Below are 24,210 nucleotides of genomic sequence, written 5' to 3'. Positions count from 1 at the left end.
CTAGGAAAGGGATTGCTGGGTCATATGGTGGTTTATTCCTAATTTTTAAAGGAATCTCCATACTATATATAAGACAGGATTTTAAAGTATGACTGAAGTCAAAGGGACAGAACTGGCTGAGAATAAATGTTAAAATACTGGACAAAAGACCTGGATTAAAACCTGATTCTCACCAGTGATATGATCTTAGGTTATTTCACTTCTGGGAGTCTCCCTTTTCTCACTTGTGATACTGAGATAATAAAAGCACTTATTTTTTTTTAGAAGCTGGTACATAGTAAGTATTCATTTAAAGTTACCTATTATCAGGTATTGTTATAATACATAATGCACAGTGCTCAATGTTTGGCAAAAACTCAACCTATGGCAGCACTATTACTGTATCGTTTTTACAGGAAGAGGTCTTTTAAGGAAAGAGTCCCAATATGACAGATAACCAAATTTCACCTCAACTAATAAACGTAATTTAAATGTTAAAATTTTATTGGTAACAGGCACCATAGGTACATTTTAATGTGCTTACGATAAAGAATAAAGTTTGTAAAGAGACAGGCTCTCAATTACTTCTAAAGTGTTTTTTTTTTTTTTTTTTTAACTGAAGCTAGCTGGCCTACAGTCTTACTGGAAATGTTAGGAAAGGACATTTGTAAATTTTGATAAATGGGCTAAGGGCATAGCCCTGAGATACAGCAACTCAGGTCTCAGGATTCTGGTGCAGATGCTCCTGGAAAAAAAAGATGCGTTTAATGGGACACAAGAGGCAGAATGAATTAAAAACACTGCTATCCCGCGCTCAGCTGTATAAAGCAGGGCGGGCTGCGGGGAGGCGCGAGCTCTTTCCTAAAGGCCTTCCTTTCCGAAGGGGGGAGCGCGCGCTGAGAGGGCACGTTGAGCCCTTGGGGACGCGTCTCCTTTGTCCTCTCCCCCGCCGACTAGTGAGCACAACCAGCTGAGCTGGTGAGCAAAGTGCGGCAAACCCCAACAAACACGGCCGAGGGGAGCGCCCTGCCTCCTCTCTCTACTGCACCGTCGTCCTCCATCCCGCTCCTCCCGGCTCTGCGCAGTCCTAGCGCTACGCCTCCGCCTCCCCACCGGCACCTGAGGAAACTCAAGGGCTGAAGTTTGAGGAAGGGGTCGAGACGCCGCCGCCGCCATAGCCTCACACATTTAGGCTGGCGCGGTTGGAGGCAAGAGGGGACGGAGGGACCAGACACAACCAAAACTGTACAGTCGCCGGTGAGGCCCGAAGCCGGAGAGCGAGCGGAGGGTACCTGCAGAAACCTGAGGCTGGTGAGCGAGGGCCGGACCGACGGCCAGCCTTTCACAGACGCCGAACGCTCCAGACGGTTACTCGCAGTTCGCTCCACCGCCGCACCGCGGGCCCCGAGACCTCCCGCCAACCCGAGCGAGGCCGAGGCAGGCCAATCAGCGCCCGGAGCCCGCCCCTTGAGGCGGGGCTAGCCCGAGGCTGCGCGCGACGCCTGCCGACCTTTTACCGTTACTTTTCCTTGCTTGACCGTGAACTTCCAGATGTTCAAGCTGGTTTTAGAAAAGGCAGAGGAACCAGAGATCAAATTGCCAACATCCGCTGGATCATGGAAAAAGCAAGAGAGTTCCAGAAAAACATCTGCTTTATTGACTATGCCAAAGCCTTTGACTGTGTGGATCACAATAAACTGTGGAAAATTCTGAAAGAGATGGGAATACCAGACCACCTGACCTGCCTTTTGAGAAACCTGTATGCAGGTCAGGAAGCAACAGTTAAAACTGGACATGGAACAACAGACTGGTTCCAAATAGGAAAAGGAGTACGTGAAGGCTGTATATTGTCACCCTGCTTATTTAACTTATATGCAGAGTATATCATGAGAAACGCTGGGCTGGAAGAAACACAAGCTGGAATCAAGATTGCCGGGAGAAATATCAATAACCTCAGATATGCAGATGACACCACCCTTATGGCAGAAAGTAAAGAGGAACTAAAAAGCCTCTTGATGATAAGTGGAAGTGGAGAGTGAAAAAGTTGGCTTAAAGCTCAACATTCAGAAAACGAAGATCATGGCATCTGGTCCCATCACTTCATGGCAAATAGATGGGGAAACAGTGGAAACAGTGTCAGACTTTATTTTGGGGGGGGCTCCAAAATCACTGCAGATGGTGATTGCAGCCATGAAATTAAGATGCTTACTCCTTGGAAGGAAAGTTATGACCAACCTAAATAGCATATTGAAAGCAGAGACATTGCTTTGCCAACAAAGGTCCGTCTAGTCAAGGCTATGGTTTTTCCAGTGGTCATGTACGGATGTGAGTTGGACTGTGAAGAAAGCTGAGCGCTGAAGAATTGATGCTTTTGAATTGTGGTGTTGGAGAAGACTCTTCAGAGTCCCTTGGCCAGCAAGGAGATCCAACCAGTCCATCCTAAAGGAGACCAGTCCTGGGTGTTCACTGGAAGGACTGATGCTAAAGCTGAAACTCCAATACTGTGGCCACCTCATGCGAAGAGTTGACTCATTGGAAAAGACTCTGATACTGGGAGGGATTGGGGGCAGGGGGTGGGGGTGGAGAAGGGGACGACAGAGAATGAGATGGCTGGATGGCATCACCGACTCGATGAACGTGAGTTTGAGTGAACTCCTGGAGTTGGTGATGGACAGGGAGGGCTGGCGTGCTGCAATTCATGGGGTCGCAGAGTCAGACACGACTGAGACTGAACTGAACTTGCTTCCCCTCCCGAAAAGGGCCTGGTAAAAAGGCGGGACCCTACCAGGCCTCTTCGTGCCTTCTAATACAACCCCTTTCCCCTGAGAACATTTCAAAGTCAGGCTTGGATTAGAGCCATTTATCTCCCCTCCAGCGAGACAGAGAGGCACCACTGGGCCGGGAATTCTGCCCCACACCAAACCTATACACTGGCAGGTACGCGAAAAATGGAGACATCAGTAGTGGGAGGACGAAGAATCAGAGAGGAACTTTGCAGCAGTAATTATAAATTGCTGCTACGTTAAATAATTACAGAAACAGAGGAAAAGGCAACTTAAACTGAAAAATGTGTGAATACTGTGGCTCACTGTGAGAAGGGGTAATGTTCTTCTATCCTGTTAAATCTATTGTTCTAACTTCTACAGGAACCTTTTTTCAGCTACCACCATTGTTGTTGTTATTCAGTCGAGAAGTCGTGTCTTGACTCATTGCAACCCCATGGACTGCAGCACGCCAGGCTTCCCTGTCCCTGTCTCCCAGAATTTGCCCAAGTTCATGTCCATTGAGTCGGGGATGCCATCCATCTCATCCTCTGTCACGCTCTTCTTCTTCAATCTCTCCCAGCATCAGGGTCTCTTCCAGTGAGTCGACTCTTTGAATCAGGTGGCCAAAGTACTGGAGTTTCAGCTTCAGCATCAGTCCTTCCAATGAACACCCAGGACTGATCTCTGCTTTTAAATATGCTGTCTAGGTTGGTCATAACTTTCCTTTCAAGGAGTAAGCATCTTTTAATTTCATGGCTGCAGCCACCATCTGCAGTGATTTTGGAGCCCCCAAAAATAAAAGTCAGCCACTGCTTCTAATTTCACGTACACTTAAAAAGAAATTTGGCCTTGCCTATTTGTGGTGTATGCAAGCTCAGTCCTGTCCAAGTTTTTGTGACCCCATGGACTGCAGCCCACCAGGCTCTTCTATCCATGGTATTCTCCATGCAAGAATACTGGAGTGGGTTGCCATTTGCTACTCCAGGGGATCTTCTGAACCCAGGGATCGAAACCGAATCTCCTGCAGGCAGATTCTTTACCACTGAGCAGCCTGGGAAGCCCCCTATTTATGGTACTTCCTAGCAAAACTGAGTACTTCCTCAGTCAGCAACTCTGAAGAACGATTTAGTTCCCTTCTTTCTTGGGCTCTCACCCTTTTAGAGGATGGCAAAAACCACCTACATGTAAGAGGATACAATCTGGGAATTCATTTTTCTTTTTAAGCATGTTGGACATTTTCTTGAATGAACCAAGAAACAAACTGTGAAAACCTTAAATACTGAGTCTCTTGAAAAAACACTGCTTGAAGCCTCATCCCGCTTTCTCCGGTGGTTCCCTTTTCCCCAAGATATCACGGTTTTCTGTGATTACTAGTTTCCAGCCTTGGGTACAGAATGTTTACTGAATACTGAATGTCTACTACAGGCATGCTGCTTTGCAGATACTATATTTTCTTTTTTACAGATTGAAGGTTTGTGACAACCCTAACAGACCTGTGCAAGTCTGTTAGCGTGGCTTTAACAGCAGCATTTTCTCACATTATGTCTCTGTCACATTTTGGTAGTTCTTGCAATATTTCAAACATTTTCATTATTATTATTATTGTTATGGTGACCCATGATCAGTGATCTTTGATGTTACTAATTATTTTGAGGTGCCACAAAGGGAGGCCATAAAAGCCCATCTATAAATGTTTTGATTGCTCCACTAACCAGCCATTCACTCATCTCACTCCCTTTCCTTGGGCCTTTTCCCTGAGACACAACAAAATTGACATCAGGCCAGTTAAGGTTTTACAGCAGCTCCACAGTGTTTAAGTGAAAGGTAGAGGTGGATGTCTCCCATTTTAAATCAAACTCCAGGCATCTTTTACATAAATGGGATTGCATATAAATTTTAAAAATGAAATATTTGATATGTACAACAATATTAGTAATATATATGCAAGCTAAGCATAAAATAAACAGTCAAGAAACCACTACCCACCAAAAAAGCATGAAACCTAAGACTCAAGGAACAGAACATAATACTGTTGAGATTCTGTATACTCCTCCTCCCTTCCCTTACTTCCTAGAAAAGGTGACTTCTGTTTTTCCCACTCCATACGCCTCCTCCTCCCAGGGGCTCTGAAAGCCTAACCACTGGACTGCCAGGGAACTCCCCCATTCCATTTTTTTTAGATTTACCATATTCCCAAACATAAATCTTGTTTGAAAACATTCTCTTTATTCTCCATACTTTTAAGACTTAGACATGCTAATGCATGACAGTGAATCATTTTCATTCTGTATAGGATTGTTCTATAAATACACCATAATGAATCAATGCCTCTGTCAAGTCATTTGGGTTATTTTTTGCTATGACTGCTCTGAGTATTCCCATACACAGACCTGGTTATCTGTTGTGCTGTCTCTGTAAGGCCACTTAAGTTATTTATAGCTTGCACAGGCTCTGATTAGTTGGTTGACTGATCAGTGCACATGTATTAACGTCAAATATTTTGAATACTACTTCTGTTTATGTATGTATGCCCCATGGGGGACACATGGAGTTTTCCTATAAATGCTTTAAAGTGAAACAGTTGGGCTTTTGGTGTATGCACATTTTCAACTAAGCAAGATTATCAATGCTAACTAAATTCATTTGCCAATGAGCTGTATGTACTAATTTTATGTAAGAGTTTCCACTTGTCAACATCTTACCAACATCAAGTTTTCAGACTTTGTGTGACAAAGATTAATCTTAAGGGCCAGCCACTGATACAAGCTGGGCAAAATTCACTTCCTGGAATTTTGTTCTATGACCAAGTATGGCTAATTGCTCTTTTATATGGTAGAGGTTAAAAACTCTTCAGAAGTATTAGCATTGAGCAGTAATCAAAAAGATAAAACCTCTCTCCAGTTTTATCCACTGTACTTCACTTTTCTGTTCAGTAATGAAAATATCTATTTTTATTTCTCCTCATTCTAACTTCTACTTATGACATAATCCTTATTTGTTAAATTGAGGCAACAGACTGTCCACTTTCAAGTTTTGATTCCTGGTTTTAAGTGTTCAGTTTTAAGTGTTCATTTACTAGGTTGACTTTTGAAAGACAAAGTGTCACACAAAACTACATCACTTTCCTAAAAATGTTTGAAGTGGCTCACAACAAAGATGATTTTAAGGTCAATAAAATAAAACCTAAATAAAATGCAGCAAAGGGGAGCCAAGAAAGTAACCATAAGGATATTGGAAAGTTTGATACTGAACAAGAGACAATCTCCCCAATGTGCCTGTCAGCAACTAGCTGAGAAATGTTCCTTCAACCAACTGAACACTGACTTCTCATTATTTACCAACGTTTTACCAAATAAGGATTATAGTTCTGACAACAAACTATTTTTGCCATACAGACCCAAATCAATTTTCTCCTGAGACTATTCCAGCATTCTTGTAAGACAGAAAAGGCATTTAGATGAGGATAAAAACTGGAACTATTTTTGACTAATTTCTCCAAAAGATCAGTGTCAAAACAGAACCAGTAAGAGTAATTTTTGAAACTCAATTGTCATTCATTAAACCAACATCTGCATCCGTACTATGTGCCAGGCACTACACAAGGAGCTGTAAACACATCAGCGAACAAGAGACAAAAATCTCTGGTCCGTATGCGTTTACATTCTAGTCACATACAATGAGACTGATCTAGACCCAAAGGCTTCTAAGGACCAAAAAGAACTTTTTGTAGGAGTGCCCAACATACTAATGGATCTGTACAGCAGATAATTTGATTTTCAGTGGCATGACCAAGCCCCAACTAAGATGGGCTACAAAACCTGAGGGCAATTATCCTGGAAGATGGGGATTTGTTTCTAAAACTTAAGGCATATACTGCGTAACAGATACACGTGCTAAGAATGGGGCCCTAGGCCTCACATTAAGTTTTTCTGAGGTATTGAGTAGTTTCCTGAGTTCTACCAGAATATGATTAAGGTGACTCCACCCCTCACACCTGCCTTTTCAGGAATCCTTATTATATTGAAAGCTATAGAGACAGAGCTCATGTTTGCACAAGAATGGTAGGATAGGTGTCAGTTTGTTAATAACCTGTTGGTGAGTGAAAGCATTTTCAAACGGTGCCGGTATCAGTTTGAGAATTACATATTGGAGGGTAGCCTGATATAAGGTTACCTTATATCAACACCACCCCAGTTTTGTTTCCTCTGCCCTTCCCCCTCCGAAGAAATATTTAAGATTATTATTTATTATTGTTACATACAACAAGTTATTCCAATTAAACTTGTTACATGTATTAAGGACTTCTCTGGACTACTTTATTGTTGCTCTATATTACGTCTTTGTGACTTTGTCAAAACTCCGTGTTTATATAAGACTATAAATTAGTATACTAAAAGACACTTTTAATAACTAGTAATAATTAGTATAATAACATAATTTCAGATGTTTAGTTGTAGTCTTACTGCTCTCTCAGGAAGATTTTTTGGCCTGTACATCCACTGAATTACTCAGATTTAGAAAGCTGCAAAAATTAATGTATATCTTACTTGGTGAGCTCAGGCCAGGCTTAAAAGAAAGCCTCTAGGGATAGATCTAGGTTCCCACCTTTTTGCACATAGTATCAAAGAAATGCTGAGTCTATGAGCTTCAGGCAGTTTATTCTCACTGTTTTACATATGTACAACACAGACCGCACAACACACTTATAACCTTCCACACTACTGATACCCCAAATAATGTGTTACAAGTAAGATTTTGTAACATTAGTTGGCAAAGATCCCTAAGAGAAAAAAAGCAAAGATTTATGGCTACTTAAGAATAAAGTAGAATAAAAAATAAATGTTTCCCTGGTGGCTCAGACAGTAAAGAATCCGACTGCAATGAAGGAGACCTGGGTTCAACCCCGGTGTGTGTGTGGGGGGGGGGGTGGGGGTGGGGGGGTGCGGGCAGAGATGCCCTGGAGAAGGAAATTGCATCCCACTCCAGTATTCTTGCCTGGAAAATCCCATGGACAGAAGAGCCTGGAGCACTAGTGTCCTTAGGGTCACAGAGAGCTGAACATGACTAAGCAACTAAACAACAATGTAAAAATAAGGTTTAATACAACACTGACCACCTGTAAAGAAAGTAACAATGAGAAATTAAAGAATGTTATGATTTAATAAGTCAACCAATGTAAGAAGAGGTGGTAGCTGAAGAAAGTAAGTTTTGACTTAAAAAAATTTTCTGATCAATGGATTTATTTAGAAATTCTGGCATTCAAATGTATAGGTAAAACTTGAACAAGAGATCAAAATTTCTACATTGCATCTAAATTTCACTTTTGTTGAAACATTATAAAGAGAATAAAGATAATAAAGCTTTAAAGTATGTACTTACATGGAATCAACTTACATCTTAACTACTGTTCACTTTGCAAGGTATGCTGTCACTTTACAGTCCTTTTAACCACTTTTTAGCTGTTTAAGGAAGTTATAAAACACTAAACTCTATTAGCAAAGAGGGACACAGTATTTCCAGGTCAGGCAACTGGTACAGTGAGGCTGTTAAGTATCTTTTCAGGCACAGTTTTTATTCATAGATGGATTTACAAGGAACAGAAGAGGTGGATTAAGTCACGGTAACAAGAGTAGAGTAAGCTTGCCTATTTTCCTTCTTATCTAAACACATTTTTAGAATGTGAAAAAAAAAATTGGGGTTTTTTTTTGGTTCAAAAGTTACAGTTGCCAAAGAGAAAAAGGAATGTATCTGAACTTATAAATGGAGATATATTTAAGTTCTTGGGCTCAATATATTAATAATATACATTTACATATTCTTAAGAGACATCTTAAGAGACATCTCATGATGCTCCCGATTTTCCCTCAGATGAATTTCTTTAAAAGGCCTATAACCTCTTATACTTCCAATTAGTCACTTTTTTTAAACTTTAAATTCTGCTTGCAGGTATTTTGACCCAACATTTTGAATAAACCAGTCTTGTTGATCATGATTAAAACTGGTCCCTAGGCAAAATTAAAATAGTGAATGCTAAAGCTTCAAATATTTGTAGTTGATTCTTTCCATTCAAGAATAGAAACTGACCAACATAATCCATGTGATCAATCACATTATCACAGTTACCTAGTGTGTTCAGTGACTATGAATGTCATGACATTTAGAATAAAGATAAATTTGAACATAGAAAATTATTAAAATTCAGAGAGGAAAAATGACATAAATTAGTGACAGGGAAGAACAATAGAAATTAGTGACACTAGAATTTTAGATACTCTTCTCCTAAAAAACAAAGTTTTATTTATTTCAAGTAACAGTGTTACCAAGCAAATAATATTTGTAATGAACACAGTATACGAAAAGAAGCTGTTAAAAGTGGTTTGAAGACTGAATAATTTTAAAATGTGATAAATTTCCATTCTTCAAATTCAATGACCAATATTAATTTGCTTAATTAATGACTATTCAGTATTAACCTGACTAAAATTATTATAAAAACTCAGTATAGAGGATTCAAATTAATGTGTTTGACTAAGATTAATAAAAGACTGCTCTGTTTCCTCCCAAAGGCTTATTTTCTAGACCCCCTTCACACTGTGACTACTAAGAGTACAGCTAAAATTCTATTAAAAATTGTTCAACTTACTCTTCAGTTGGAAAGATATTAAAATCACATTAGGTAAAAGCCTGTTTGACCTAATATATCATAAGCAGTATATGAACAATTTTTAAAAAGAACCAATTCATCATGAAAGATATTAAAAATCTATTTGAATAAAATGTTTACATGTTTTACTGTAAAGGAAAAACAAGGACTAAAATAACCAGTCAGGCTTCATATCAATTAGACAACTTTTACTAATGAGAAAACTACATTTAAAATGTGCTTTAAAACAAAATGGAATTAGAAAAAAAAAAGACATATGCATTTGATTGAACTTTGCACTGCACTGAAAATCAAATCTCCTGCAGTAATACAATACGCCAATTCTTAAGATTTAAGTTAATAGAATTCTCAATTTACATTTTCAAAGACGATATTAAGGTCAAGAATTTCACATCTATGGTAGCACTTATAGGAGGGCATTTATAAATACGATGTCCATCCCTATGAAGCTTACAAATTTGACAATGCTCAATAATAGCTTTTAGAATCACATCCAAAAGTGTTGCACCCAAAGAATTACAAATCGGTGTCCTGTAAGTTCTCCTAAATTCTTTATGTTGACTCTTCTACTCCTGTCATTTGTTAATACTACCCTTAAAAAAAAGAGAACAGGAAAAGAAAGGCTGCAATAAACCCTTGATCATGTACAGAAATTATTGCTACTATAGTTCACTACAAAGCATGTCTATACAATATCATATGAATTTCGATCATGAAAAATCAGAATAAAAATCTTTAGTGACATAAGCCTTACAATCGTATACAACATTCACATGGCAATATTAGACAGTCAAGCACCCAATATCCATGGTTGACAAATGTCCCACTGACCAGCATTCATATAAATACATCCTTCGTACAGAGGGAGAAAAAATAGTGTCAGCTTTCCAAGGCTTGTCAAAAAAGGATTCTCATGTTCTGTGGATCTAAAAACAAAAAACAAGAACAAAAAAAACCCCAAAAAACAAAACCAACGCAGGTGAGGGTGTTACCAGAAAGTTAAGCATGCCAAAAAGGTGTTTCGTGCGAATTAAAACCTAAAGCCAAGGTACCACATAATCACATTACCAACTAGTTGGGTATACTAAATGAGCCTTATCTTAAAGTTAAATGAAATGCTACTGCACAATAGAGCATCAATAAGTTAAAATTAGAGTGCACAAACTCAAATCAGTGGCAATTTCTGTATGAAGCAAAATATTCACTATCAGCTGTAACAGTTGCCCAAACTGATTAAATCACTCGATTGGACAGTTTGCATATTTTAAAAAATATCTCTAAATTCCTTTTTACTGTAATGAGGCATAAATTTTCTTAGTAAGATCAAACAGGTACATAAGTAAATAAGCAATGGAAAATTAATAGTTGATGAATGTCTTCAAAAATCTTCCCACATTGCACTTTTTAAAATGTTTGGGGAAAAAATTTAAAGAATTTGCCATTATTTCAGCAAAAACAAACAAACAAAAACAAAACAAGTCCAAAATAATTAAACAACCAAGCAACACTAAAACCACATTACACAGATGGATCATCATGCTTTCATCTGGTTTAACTATCACATCTAGTTTAACTGGGATGCTTTTCAGCTTTAAAAACTGTGATACGTGAAGATGTAACTTTAATGGGTAATTCTGAATTTGGATTTAACTTTGTTGAATATTATAACAGAGTATACTTATTACAATACAGTGTAGCACATCTTTCTATTAGAAAAAAATTTAAGATCCTTTACCCGTCTCCTTAAGTTAAAGGTGTGACATCATAAAGGGTGTCAAATGGCTGGATGGTTTTACAGTGCACACTTAAAGATTATGAAGTATGTCCTTAACAAATCTGATGGTTTCTTTACAGAGTTCCTTTCTTCACCTTTTCTTCGGTGGATTAGCTGTTCGAGGTGGAGTGACAGGACGTCCTGAATTCAGTCCACCATATTGGTACTTAGCTTTCTTTTCAGATGGTTTCAAAATCTTAAAGTAAATAATTTAATAACAACGTTACCTTTTTCAAGTACAATAAGTTTAAAGAGATTACTATTACATAGTAGGCTTCTCAATAAATGACATCAATTGTAAAATTGTAGGAAAAAAATAGCAAAGTTCTACAATCATTTCTCACATTTAAAAAGTATCAAAAATAAGTAAAAAGTACAAATGTCTGAATATCTGAATATTACTATTATTGGTCATTCCATTGACAATTTAGTGACAAAAGCTCAAGTACACAAAACCCATCAACTATTCAATCCTTAGATCTAAGTATAAAAATTTTCAAACTAGTATATATCTGTGATGAGGAAAAAACACTAAGAGTCAAAAGACCCAGGTTCTCATCATAATTCTCCTATTTCTTTAGAGGGTAATTAGTCACAAATTCTTCAGTCTTCATTTATTATGTGTATACAGACCTTTCACTTTAAAAAGCTATATATATATTACGTATCATAAAGTTCACCATTTAAAATGTAGAAAAGGCAACAATTTTTAACATATTTACAACTATGAAACCACTGGTATAATCTAACATTAGAAGATGTTTGTCACTCCAGGAAGAAACCTTGTTCCCAAAAGCACTCACTCACTCACTATTTCCATTATTGACTGCCCTAACCCCCTTCAACTCTATAAGCAATCACTACTTTACTTTCCTCTATTGAACTGTCTTTTCTGGCTATTTTAAATAAATGAAACCAGACAATTTGTGCTATTGTGACTGGCTTCTTTCATTGAGATAATGATTTTGATGTAGCACGTATGAGTACTTTATTACTTTTAATTGCCAAACAATATGCCATTTTATGGATACTCCACATTTTGTTTATTCATGCTTTAGCTGATGAACATTTGGGTTGTTTCTACCTTTGGTTATTATAAATAATGTTCCTATTAATATGTATATATACATGTACTTGAGTACTGTTTTCAATTCTTTCAGGTATATACCTAGGAGTGGAAATACTGGGTCATATAGAAACTTTTTATGTTTAACTTTTTCAAGAACTGACAAACCATTTTCGATTCCCACTATCAATATGTAAGGTTCCAACTTCTCCACATCCCCAGCAACACTTTGGTTATAGCAAAAAAAAAAAAAAAAAAAACCCACAAACAAAAAAACAAACTATTTGTTGAAGGATATGGCCTGGTTATGGTTACTACATTTAAATTCTGAATGAGAAATCAAACATTTAGCATTCAATTGTTATTAGCTGATAGTAATGGAAACCTCTCTTACATTTTTTAAGAGAAATACATTGTGTCAAGGACAAAAAGTTATTTTAGTCCATGAACAAGAATGATTAAGTAGTATGCTAAAGCTGGTCTCTCTTTTAAATGTAAATGTTTCTATATTCACAAATGGATACTTTAAGATTATTTGGAAGGTTTTTCTAGGTAAATATTCTACATTATTTTCATCAGAATTCATAAACTCTACTCAACGCCTGTCCCATCCATGCATCTTGCAAAAGAAAACACAATCTGAATTCACATTCTTTTAGTAGCGAAGCCACTACCTAAGGATTCATACAGGAATTTCCAATGTAAACACATGCCATCAAGAATGAATGACATGAATTAGGATTCCTAAAACTCTAATTACAAGATATATACCTCAAAGACTAGAGTATTTGTGAATGAAAATAGAAATCTACAGGGAGTCCAAGAGTGATAATTACTTCTGAATTAAACTGATTTCCTATACTTCCTCAAGGAAAGAAAATAAATCTGAAAGAAAATTCTTCTGACAATAGTTTTAAATTAGATTTCTAGATGTTAACTTATAGCTACCAAAGGGGAAAAAAGAGTAGGAAAGGGATAAATTAGGAGTTTGGGATACAAACCACTATATATAAATTAAATAAATAACAAGGTCTTACTATACAGCACAAGGAACTATATTCAATATACTGCAACAAATCACAATGGAAAAGAATATTAAAAAGAATAGGTATGTAACACTTTGCTGTACACCAGAAACTAATTCAATATTGTAAATCAACTATACTTCAATTAAAACAATTTTCCAGTTGTTAAAAATTTATATTTAAAAAGAGAACAAACGAGAATAAACAAAAGTATACATATAGCATACCTGAAATGAACACATCAAAGTTTCATCCACACTCATCATTCCACCAGCATTATCAAACTCGCCACAGTAATTTGGGGCTGAAAACAGGGTTACCAGTTGTCGCTTAGCAAAGAATTCATATCCATCTTCCACAACCTGGCAGAGAAAAAGTCAAAAGAAAAAACATTTATGTATCTTTTAAAATTTTCAACCATCAGGACTAATTAAGATAAATGTGACAAAGACCTGAAAAAATACAAACCCCTATTTTGTTTGGGAAGCCTGGTTTTTATTCTTAAACTTACCTGAGAAAATATTAAAATTGGCTTTCCCTTTCTATAAAGGCAAGAATTTAGCTTAAATGAAATAAACTTATGATTACGGAAGTTCAAAAATACCATTTTCAAGTGTTCTACTACCATTCTCCTAGAACAGTGTCTAAAGGGAGTTGAGACACCAAATACTTCTTAGACAATGGCATTATGATCCAAATATAAAATCCTTAATTCAATGAACAATAATCAGACAATGAAAGACAGATTATGTTATGAATATTTTTCTTCTTCTACTTTGTAATTTCCTATTAGTATTACAAACATTGAAAACTTTACTAAGCTGAGCTTAATTTACAGATGGTGCTACTACAAATTAGCTGCCGATAGATTTTTATGTGTGTAACTCTTTTCCTTAATGATTTAAAATGATTTCTAGAATCTGTTGTCAATTCCTCAGTGAATTAAACAATTTATGTTTCTCAGATCTACAACTCTGAGAGGTAGGCAATGACATGTAAACATTTTCTATTTATTTACAGAACAGGTAAAAATACATTTTGAAGTCTTTTATGTATTCTATGATTAAGCAAAATTATCCTACAATACTTGGAGAAAGCACTTCCACAACCATCCACATTTTTATATAATTCCTACCTAGATATCAGGCACATGTTCCTGCTGTTATTACTTCATGGTGAAATTTAGGTAATAAACTTTTCTGTTAAAACCTTGGCCACATTATCGACTTCAGTTCAGCATACTGCCTGGCATTCAGTACATCCTTTTACGAGTTCTTAGTTTGCTTGTTCATATGTTTATTTATTCACATATTTACCAAAAGAACAGGGTTGTTTTTTTTTTTTAAAGGAAACTTTGTGTTATTTCCCATCATAAGACTCTTAATTTTAGAGATAACAGGCTTGAAAATAAGCAGAACAGGATTTGGAGGTGTCTAGAAAATGACCATGGCATCCATCACGGCATGGGACATAGGAGGGGAAAAAGTGGAAGTAGCGACAGATTTTATTTTCTCCAAAATTACTGCAGCCATGAAGTTAAAACACACTTGCTCCTTGGAAGGAAAGTGATGACAAACCTAGACAGAATATCAGAAAGCAGAGAAGGTGGCTGCTGCTGCTGCTAAGTCGCTTCAGTGGTGTCCGACTCTGTGGGACCCCATAGATAGCAGCCCACCAGGCTCCTCCGTCCCTGGGATTCTCCAGGCAAGAATACTGGAGTGGGTTGCCAGTTCCTTCTCCAGAGAAGGCTGAGCACTGCAGAACTGATGCTTTGGAATTGTGGTACTACAGAAGACTCTCGAGAGTCCCGGAAGATTAAACCAGTCAATCCTAAAGGAATCAACCCTGAATATTCCTTGGAAGCTCCTTTATTGGAGCTTCAGCCAGCATCCAATACTTTGGGCACTGATGCAAGGAGTTGACTCATTGGAAAAGACTTATGCTGGGAAGATCGAAGGCAAAAGAAGAGAGAAGCAAAGAATGAGATGGTTAGACAGCATCACCAACTCAATGGACATAAATCTGAGCAAACTCTGGGAGACAGTGGAGGACAGAGGAGCCTGGTGTGCTGGAGTCCACTGGATCAAAGAGTTGGACACAACTCAGCGACCGAACAACACAACAAGAAATCTTATATAAACACAATGCTCACTGATTAAAAGATAACTTTGCCAAAAGCAAAGAATTTGGGGATATGACTTCATTCAACTGAACCAGAAAATTTTAACAGAAAAAAAGGGCATGTGATATACAACATGTACAGAAAATGAGAAGCCTGTCATCTGTGTTATCACATAGGATCGCATAAAGAGGTAGAAGCAGTCAAGGTTTATGGGGCACAAAGCTGCAGAAAAAAACTATGTAAGTATATACAGCATATAAATAACAATAAATTTTACCTTAATAAACAAGGAATCTTTAAATATTTACAAATTTAAAATACGTAAGAGCAGCTAAAAAGGATTTTTAAAAAATGCTTTTCAGTGTATTTTGAATCAGTTATGTTCTAGAGAGCATGAGGACTGGATATTTACTTACCACCCTGATTCAATAATTACCAAGACTTTTCTACATTTATTTCATCTATCTCCCCGCTCCTTTTTCTGATGTATTTTAAAACAAAACATCTTACCACTACATACTTGAGCATGCATTTCTGAAAAATATGGACATCGTTCTTACATAACAATACAATTCATCGCAGCTAAAACAATTAACAATGACTCCTTGGTATCTAACACACAGTCTATAATCAAATCTTCCCAATGATCTTAAAAGTGTCTTTTTAGAGTGTGGTTTGTTCTTATCAAAATCCATACAATGCATTTGATGATTTACCTCTTCTGTTTTCCTTGTAATAATTAGTTTCCTTAGATCTCGATTTTCTCAAAAAAAAAAAAAATGGCATAGACCTGGATGAAGTTAATAAATACCAAAACATCCAAAAGTTTTGTATTTCATACCTGATGAGCTCGACAAATCAAGTCTAAATCATGACGATTCAGAAATTTACTGACTACATCAGCTCCAAAAGTGAAGGAAACACCACGATCATTTTCTCCCCACCCTTGCACATCCTTATCTGGGTCAGACCACAGCAAATCACAGAGCAAACCTTTAAAGGATAAAAACACAGCAATGAAAAGACAGAATTTATAAAATAAAGTATATCTAAATCACATTTCTTCTCCTGTCCTCCTACCTTTTAATAAATACTGCCAATCATTGCCCCCTAGTATCCCGGCCTATAAAACTCAGCCATTTTTTGTTAAAGTAACCACACATATACAATGTTGCCTGGCTTAAGGTAGTACTCCCCAGCCCTTTAAACAGGTAAGAAGTATATGCACAGAATGCTCTAAACATGATATTGGAAAAGGCTCTTCATCTTTGTCTATAGTTTCTCTGTATGGATACCAACTGATTCAGCAGCATTTCCTGAATAATTTCATCCTTTCCTTACAGAGCTACCAATCCTGCTTCTGGTGCTATAATCTATTCCATTAATCTATTTTATCACTGAGACATCAACACACCAGAGCTTTTAAATAAATCTTTCCATTTAGTAGATCTATCCCCACTCATTAATTTTCTTCAGGACTGTCTTGGTTACTTTTAATCCTTTGTTCGTCTATATATAAACCTCTCAATCAGTTTGTCTAATTCTGTGAATCCAACTGAGATTTCATTGTAACTATTTCTGATCTATAGATCAATTTGAGGGAAGAAAATATTTTCTACAAAAGCCTGGAAGATTTAAATAAAGTATGGAGAAACAAAATCACATCAAATCCTTAACTTTATAGTTTTCAGGCTTAAAAAAAAAAATAGAGCTGAAAATATTTAAATATTGGTGACAGAGAATGAGACGGTTGGATGGCATCACTGACTCAATGGACACTGAGTATGAGCAAACTCCTGGAATGTGAAGTCAAGTGGGCCTTAGGAAGCATCACTATGAACAAAGCTAGTGGAGGTGATGGAATTTAGGTTGAGCACTTTCAAATCCTAAAAGATGATGCTGTCAAAATGCTGCACTCAATATGCCAGCAAATTTGGAAAACTCAGCAGTGGCCACAGGACTGGAAAAGGTCAGTTTTCATTCCAATCCCAAAAAAAGTCAATGCCAAAGAATGCCCAAACTACCGCACAATTGCACTCATCTATCACACTAGCACAGCAATGCTCAAAATTCTCCAAGCCAGGCTTCAATAGTACATGAATCTTGAACTTGCCGATGTTCAAGCTGAATTTAGAAAAGGCAGAGAAACAAGAGATCAAATTGCCAACATCCATTGGATCACTGAAAAAGCAAGAGAGTTCCAGAAAAATATTTACTTCTGCTTTATTGACTATGCCTAAGTCTTTGACTGTGTGGATCACAACAAACTCTGGAAAATTCTTAAAGACAGGGTAATACCAGACCACCTGACCTGCCTCTTGAGAAATCTGTATGCAGGTCAGGAAGCAACAGTTAGAACTCAACATGGAACAGGACTGGTTCCAGATAGGGATAGGAGTACGTCAAGGGTGTATATTGTCACCCTGATCATTTAACTGCATGAGAAACGCTGGGCTGGATGAGGATGAACACAAGCTGGAATCAAGATTGCCGGGAGAAATATCAATAACCTCAGGTATGCAGATGATACCACCTTTATGGCAGAAAGTGAAGAACTAAAGAGCCTCTTGATGAAAGTGAAAGAGGAGAGTGAAAAAGTTGGCTTAAAGCTCAACATTCAGAAAACTAAGATCATGGCATCTGGTCCCATCACTTCATGGCAAATAGATGCGGAAACAATGGAAACAGTGATAGACTATATTTTTTTAGGGCTCCAAAATCACTGCAGATGGTGACTGCAGCCATGCAATTAAAAGATGCTTGCTCCTTGGAAGAAAAGCTATGACCAATCTAGACAGCATATTAAAAAGCACAGACATTACTTTGCCAACAAAGGTCTGTCTAGTCAAAGCTATGGTTTTACCAATAGTCATGTATGGATGTCAGAGTTGGACTATAAGAAAGCTGAGTGTCAAAGAATTGATGCTTCTGAATTATTGTGTTGGAGAAGACTTGTGAGATGGACTTGGACTGCAAGGAGATCCAACCAGTCCATCCTAAAGGAGATCAGTCCTGAATATTCATTGGAAGGATTGATGCTGAAGCTGAAACTCCAATACTTTGGCCACCTGATGGAAAGAACTGACTCATTTCAAAAGACCCTGATGCTGGGAAAAACTGGAAGGTGGGAGGAAAAGGGCATGACAGAAGATGAAATGGTTGGATGGCATCACTGAGTCAATGGACATGAGTCTGAGTAAAATCCAGGAGCTGGTGATGGACAGGGAGACCTGGCGTGCTGCAGTCCATGGAGTCACAGAGTCAGACACAACTGAGCAATTGAAGTGAAACTCCAGGAGATAGTGAAGAACAGGGAAGCCTGGCATGCTGCAGTTCATTACGTCGAAAAAAAAGAGTCGGATGTGACTTAGCGACAACAACATCTCCATCATCCACTGAGACCATCTTGGGAATGTAAATTAACAAGACCAATAAATCTACTCTGAGAAATCAAATATCTAATACGCAGGCAGAGAAGGAATGAGCAATAAGTATTGGAAAGGTATTGTCAAAACAAAAGAAGAGAGAATAGCAGCTCTCCTTAAAGGGTAAGAATTAACCTGCTACTGCTACTGCTAAGTCGCTTCAGTCGTGTCCAACTCTGTGCGACCCCATAGATGGAAGCCCATCAGGCTCCCCTGTCCCTGGGATTCTCCAGGCAAAGAACACTGGAGTGGGTTGCCATTTCCTTCTCCAATGCATGAAAGTGAAAAGTGAAAGTGAAGTCGCTCAGTCGTGTCCGACTCTTAGCGACCCCATGGACTACAGCCTACCAGGTTCCTCCATTCATGGGATTTTCCAGGCAAGAGTACTGGAGTGGGGTGCCATTGCCCTTTCTCCGAAGTACGAAATGGTTAAGCTTCAAGTACAATGAATAAATGCTAAGGGAAGACTGTTTTAGAATGAGCTGGGGTCAAAGATTTTTTTTTGATAACCCATATACTAATATAGCTTATAACAAAAGGAGCGCTTCATTTTGAGTCACAATATAGCTTATCTCGGAGAAGACAATGGCACCCCACTCCAGTACTCTTGCCTGGAAAATCCCATGGACAGAGAAGCCTGGTAGGCTGTAGTCCATGGGGACGCTAAAAGTCGGACACGACTGAGCGACTTCACTTTCACTTTTCACTTTCCTGCATTGGAGAAGGAAATGGCAACCCACTCCAGTGTTCTTGCCTGGAGAATCCCAGGGACGGGGGAGCCTGGTGGGCTGGCGTCTATGGGATCACACAGAGTTGGACACGACTGAAGTGACTTAGCAGTAGCATAGCTTATCTTGGTAGGCGAAGTACCTAAAACATATTGTAGAAATGGTGGCAATGTACACTTAATTTCTATCATCATTTCCTAAGCTCCTGTCATAAGAAATCCACCAGTATAACAAATCCACTATGATGGTCTCAATTTACAAGCTCTTTCTGGTTGCTAAAGAATCAGAAGCTGATTCTTTAAATACACACACACACACACACACACAGAGCTCTATAATGCTCATAGTTTCCAGTCTGTTTCCACAAAAGCAGCAGTGAGGAGGTTAAGATACTATTCTATGGTTTTTATATGACAAAATAACTAAAATGTAGTTGGCTTTCGGGACTATCTGGAAAATGCAACCGCCTGGATGCATACAAAATAAAATAATCGTAGCAACAACAATGTGGCGTTCTTCAACCTTAATGGAATCAAGACAAGAATCCAACAGTCAAGGTTTAATGTTTATAATCCATGCCCTAATGAATAAGTATTATAATCATTAGGCTATTGTTTCTAGAAAATAAATTTCTAAATATGACGCACAATATGAAAGCTCAAAATGGCCATTTCATGGCATCTCAAAAATTCCCATTAAAATATGATGGAAAGAGAAACTTAACATGCCATCTTTGAAACTGATTTATGCCTGAACTATACCATCAACAGGAACTCTCAAGATGTAATCACCTAAAATTTGTATTGTACCTTATTTTAAATAAATACTCTATTATTACTTAAGTACTAGCTTCTATTAGGTTTAGTCAAATATATTCTAAATTACAGTCAAAATCTGGCAAAATGCATTTTAAAAAAATAATCCACACAAAAACAGTGGTACTCTGTTAGGAGACAATGTACTGCAATATGTCAGTGGCTTACTGATAAAAGAGCATCTATACAACTGTTTATATGGTTGATGTTTAGTATGAGTAGCATTCTGAGTGATATCATTATGCTCTCAGTATGCTTTAGTACACTGAGCAAAAACTGGCAAGATTTTAGGCAAAAAATAAGTTTGATAGAACCATATTACAGTTATAATAAAATCTAAAACTTCTGTACTATGGGGAATTAGTGGAGAGTGAAATATTTTGTATTATTCCAAGTAATCTGTAGTTAGCTTATTGACTACTAAAACAAAGCTCTATTTATTACACAATACAGTCCTACCTTAATTAAATATAATAAAGTTCATATATGTCAACATTTTACATTAAAAATTGATTAAGGGACTTCCCAGGTGCTCCCAATGTAGGGAGCACAGGTTTGATCCCTGGTTGGTGAACTAAGATTTTGCATGCTGCATGGTATGACCACACACACACCAAAGATTAAACTTCTCTATATACTTAACCTGTATCAGGGACATCAGTGGGTCTCATAATTCTCCGTATCTGCTCCATAGATTGCAGGTCTGGTGACAGTCCTATGAATGAAAACAGGACTCACAGTACTGACATCTAAAAAATTTTCACTCCAAATAAAAAGCATTTAATCAAAGTAGATTCCCTATGTGAAATTAAAGATACTTTCAAGCATTCCTTTCAATGTTCATTGGGTTATTAAATAGAATCCCACCTTGATATAAAAGAACATTATGATTAGGTCTTCCCTATTCTTCCCTATCAGAGAAATAAAAGTCCTTTTCATTTCAAAAGATTTTTCAAAGAAAAAATCCTACTACTTTTCTTTCTTTCCAACCACTCCTTGCTCTTCATAGGAAGGCACCTCAATTCTAGTCCTTCCTACTAAGAAGTCTGGCCACTTCTTACCACTTAATCCTAAACATTTCCTAAATGTCTAGTGTTTCCTATACAATGTTTCAACTAACATAGTAAATTATGTTCTAAGAATAAACATCTTATTACCTCAGGCTAAGACACATGCATCTATCTTTTAGCATTTTTCTACCTTAATTCTTCCTGCACACTGATGAAAAACTATTTTCATTAAATTATCTCCCTGTACAAAATGGTTATTAAACCATTCAACAAACTCCTTTGCCCAGTACTCACATCTCCAAAATCTGATCCCATTGTTCTCCAAAATGTATTTGACATCTTAGTTGGGCCAGCCCTCACATAGTCCTTCAACTAGAAAGACTCTCACGTCCTTTTCATCTCCAAAACCCAAGCTTCCGTAAATGTTTGCCCAACAATTCTCTCCTTTCCTGATTTTTCATTATAATTACTGTCAACAAGTACTCTGACAAATTCCTTTCATTACTGAATTATCTGTTTTGAAAATGTTTTATCAACAGGTTTTAAAATGCTTCAAGATAGCCAGATCATACACTACCTATATTTTTTCATGGTATCCAGCCAACTGCTAGACACATATTAGTTTTTCAAATAAACTGTCATATATTTATCATTCTATTATTACTTTTAGGACTAAAGCAGACATAGTACATAAAGCCTAGAACTCTTGGCATGTGAGAATATTAAACTCAATTATATGTGAATTCTGATGAAAGGCATTTAATAGAGACAAGAAAATAGTCATGATCCTTGCATTTTCACTGATAGTTTTCTGTCAAAACTGAGGCAAAGGAAAGACATTTTTTTCAAGCAAAACTCTGGTCATCCTCCTCATATATGAAACTCTTTAAAGACAAGTACTAAATCTACATTTTCATTATGTATAAACCACCACAAATTTCTAGTTATTAAAAGGTATTGTTGGCTATGTTTAAAACAGTTTTAATCACTTGAGTTTTCAAACAAGCACTGCTTTGTTTTCCCACAGCACCTCAATAAACATAGGCCCTTTCTAAATAAGGGAAGAAAAAAAAGAAAAGCCCATAAAGCAGATTTACTAGTCTACCTCCATGACAACAGAAGATCTTCTCATCCACAATGGCAGCTATAGGCAGACAGTTGAAACAATCAGTGAAGGTCTTCCACAACTTAATATTAAATCTTCGTTTGCCTAAAAAAAGGACAAACAAACAGAACAAATCTAAAACTGTTCTCATTAGTTATTCTAATAGCCACAGACTTATACATGATTCCAATTTTCTTTATGTTTCACCTAGCACTTGTTTTTTTCTATAATGAATGTCACTTGGTAATACATACAATAAACATTCAGCACCTTCAGTAAAATTACAAAGACTAAAAAGATTTTGCCAGGTGTTTTATGAAACAAATAAAACATTTTTGCCTTTTAAGATCACTATAATATAGCAACTCTAAACAAGCTAACAGATTATTAATTTTTTCCGTTCAACATGTTGAATACCTAGCCAAATAAGTAAGCAGAAGTGAAAAGAGTGCCTCTGGAGAGGTATGCATTGGTACAACTCTAATGCATTGGTAACATGGTATAAACTTGTTGCCAAGAAAGGAGAATTTCCAGGTGCTTAACTTTTGAGTAAATTTCTACTTGGCACCACAGCAAGGATAAATAGAGACACAAAGGCTATAATTTTCCTGTAATCTAACATCAAGAACTACAATGAAGACAGTCTTAAATGCATGTTTACCTTTTTGGAGTTACTGAGTTTTCTGAATTTGGTAGTAAGTTGCAACTAACCAAGGGGAGGAATAATAGACACAAAGCACTCATTTCCTCCGCTTTTTATGCCATAACCTTTCTCTCAATGAACAAGCATAACTGAAAGTGTTTACAAGCTGCGCTCACATACATTTCATTTGATTTCTTCTCTATCCTTAAGAGTATTCAAGTCCTTATTTTATCCTTTAATAATACACCTCTATTTCTGATATAGCTTCAGAAAAGTGGTTATAGCTTGGTGTACTACAATCCACTTCCTGTCTACTGGTCTGATTTAAACAACTGAAACCATACACTACACCTTAGAAATAAAAATGCAATATAAAATCATTCCAACTAGAATCTAAACTCCGTAAGAATAGAGATCATCTATCTCTCTTGAGCACTGCTGCATTCCTAGTATTTAGAATAGTGCCTGGCATATAATACATCCTCAAAAGTTTGTCAAATAAATGATTACATGAAACAAAGAGAGAGGGGTTCTAATAGCTCTACTGTAATTAAGCATGGAGAAAAGCAAAAATAGATTCTAATGGAGAATTCAGCACTGAAAAATAAAATTCCATTTGAAAATCATTGTTAACTGGTTCTAACTTTTAATTAATCAAACATATGTTCATCCACTCTCTTGTTAAGTTAGTTGCTCAGTCTCGTCAACTCTTTGCGACCCCATGGACTGTAGCCCACTAGGCTCCTCTATCCATGGAACTCTCCAGGCAAGAATACTTGAGCGGGATGCCATTCCCTTCTCCAGGGGATCTTCCCAACCTAGGGAAGCCCATTCACTTCCATAACCTAACAAAAAGCAAAAAGACCAAAGTGATATGTAACGGGGTCATCTGTAACCCTCGGAAATACCACCACACAACAGCAAACCAGTGACTTCTACTGATGAAAAAGAGTACAACAAAATAAGGACCAGAGTACGCAACATCCTTATTGGTACAGATTAAAATTCTAATAAACTTCAAATTTTAAATAATTTCATAGAACTTCTCAATTTTTTTTGTGACACAGGCTCAATAAGAGTTTTTATCAT

General features: G+C 37.1%; 1 protein-coding gene across 3 annotated transcripts in view; it reads right to left on the bottom strand.

The window, feature by feature from the left end:
- Positions 1–9,581: 9,581 nt before the first annotated feature.
- PPP1CB (protein phosphatase 1 catalytic subunit beta) overlaps positions 9,582–24,210 on the bottom strand; it is a 36,409-nt gene continuing 21,780 nt past the window's right edge. For all 3 annotated transcript variants that reach the window (XM_070379304.1, XM_070379303.1, XM_070379302.1), the window contains exons 5-9: positions 22,479–22,583; positions 21,007–21,078; positions 16,237–16,388; positions 13,501–13,635; positions 9,582–11,378 (exon numbers count right to left, since the gene is read on the bottom strand). In XM_070379304.1, the coding sequence (XP_070235405.1) occupies positions 11,274–11,378; positions 13,501–13,635; positions 16,237–16,388; positions 21,007–21,078; positions 22,479–22,583 (569 nt within the window). In that variant the 3' untranslated portion in view covers positions 9,582–11,273. The remainder of the gene's footprint in view (positions 11,379–13,500; positions 13,636–16,236; positions 16,389–21,006; positions 21,079–22,478; positions 22,584–24,210) is intronic.

The sequence above is a fragment of the Bos mutus genome, chromosome 11 (genome assembly GCF_027580195.1).
Source record: "Bos mutus isolate GX-2022 chromosome 11, NWIPB_WYAK_1.1, whole genome shotgun sequence".
Lineage (NCBI taxonomy): Eukaryota > Metazoa > Chordata > Mammalia > Artiodactyla > Bovidae > Bos > Bos mutus.
This window is presented reverse-complemented; position numbering and strand designations above follow the sequence as displayed.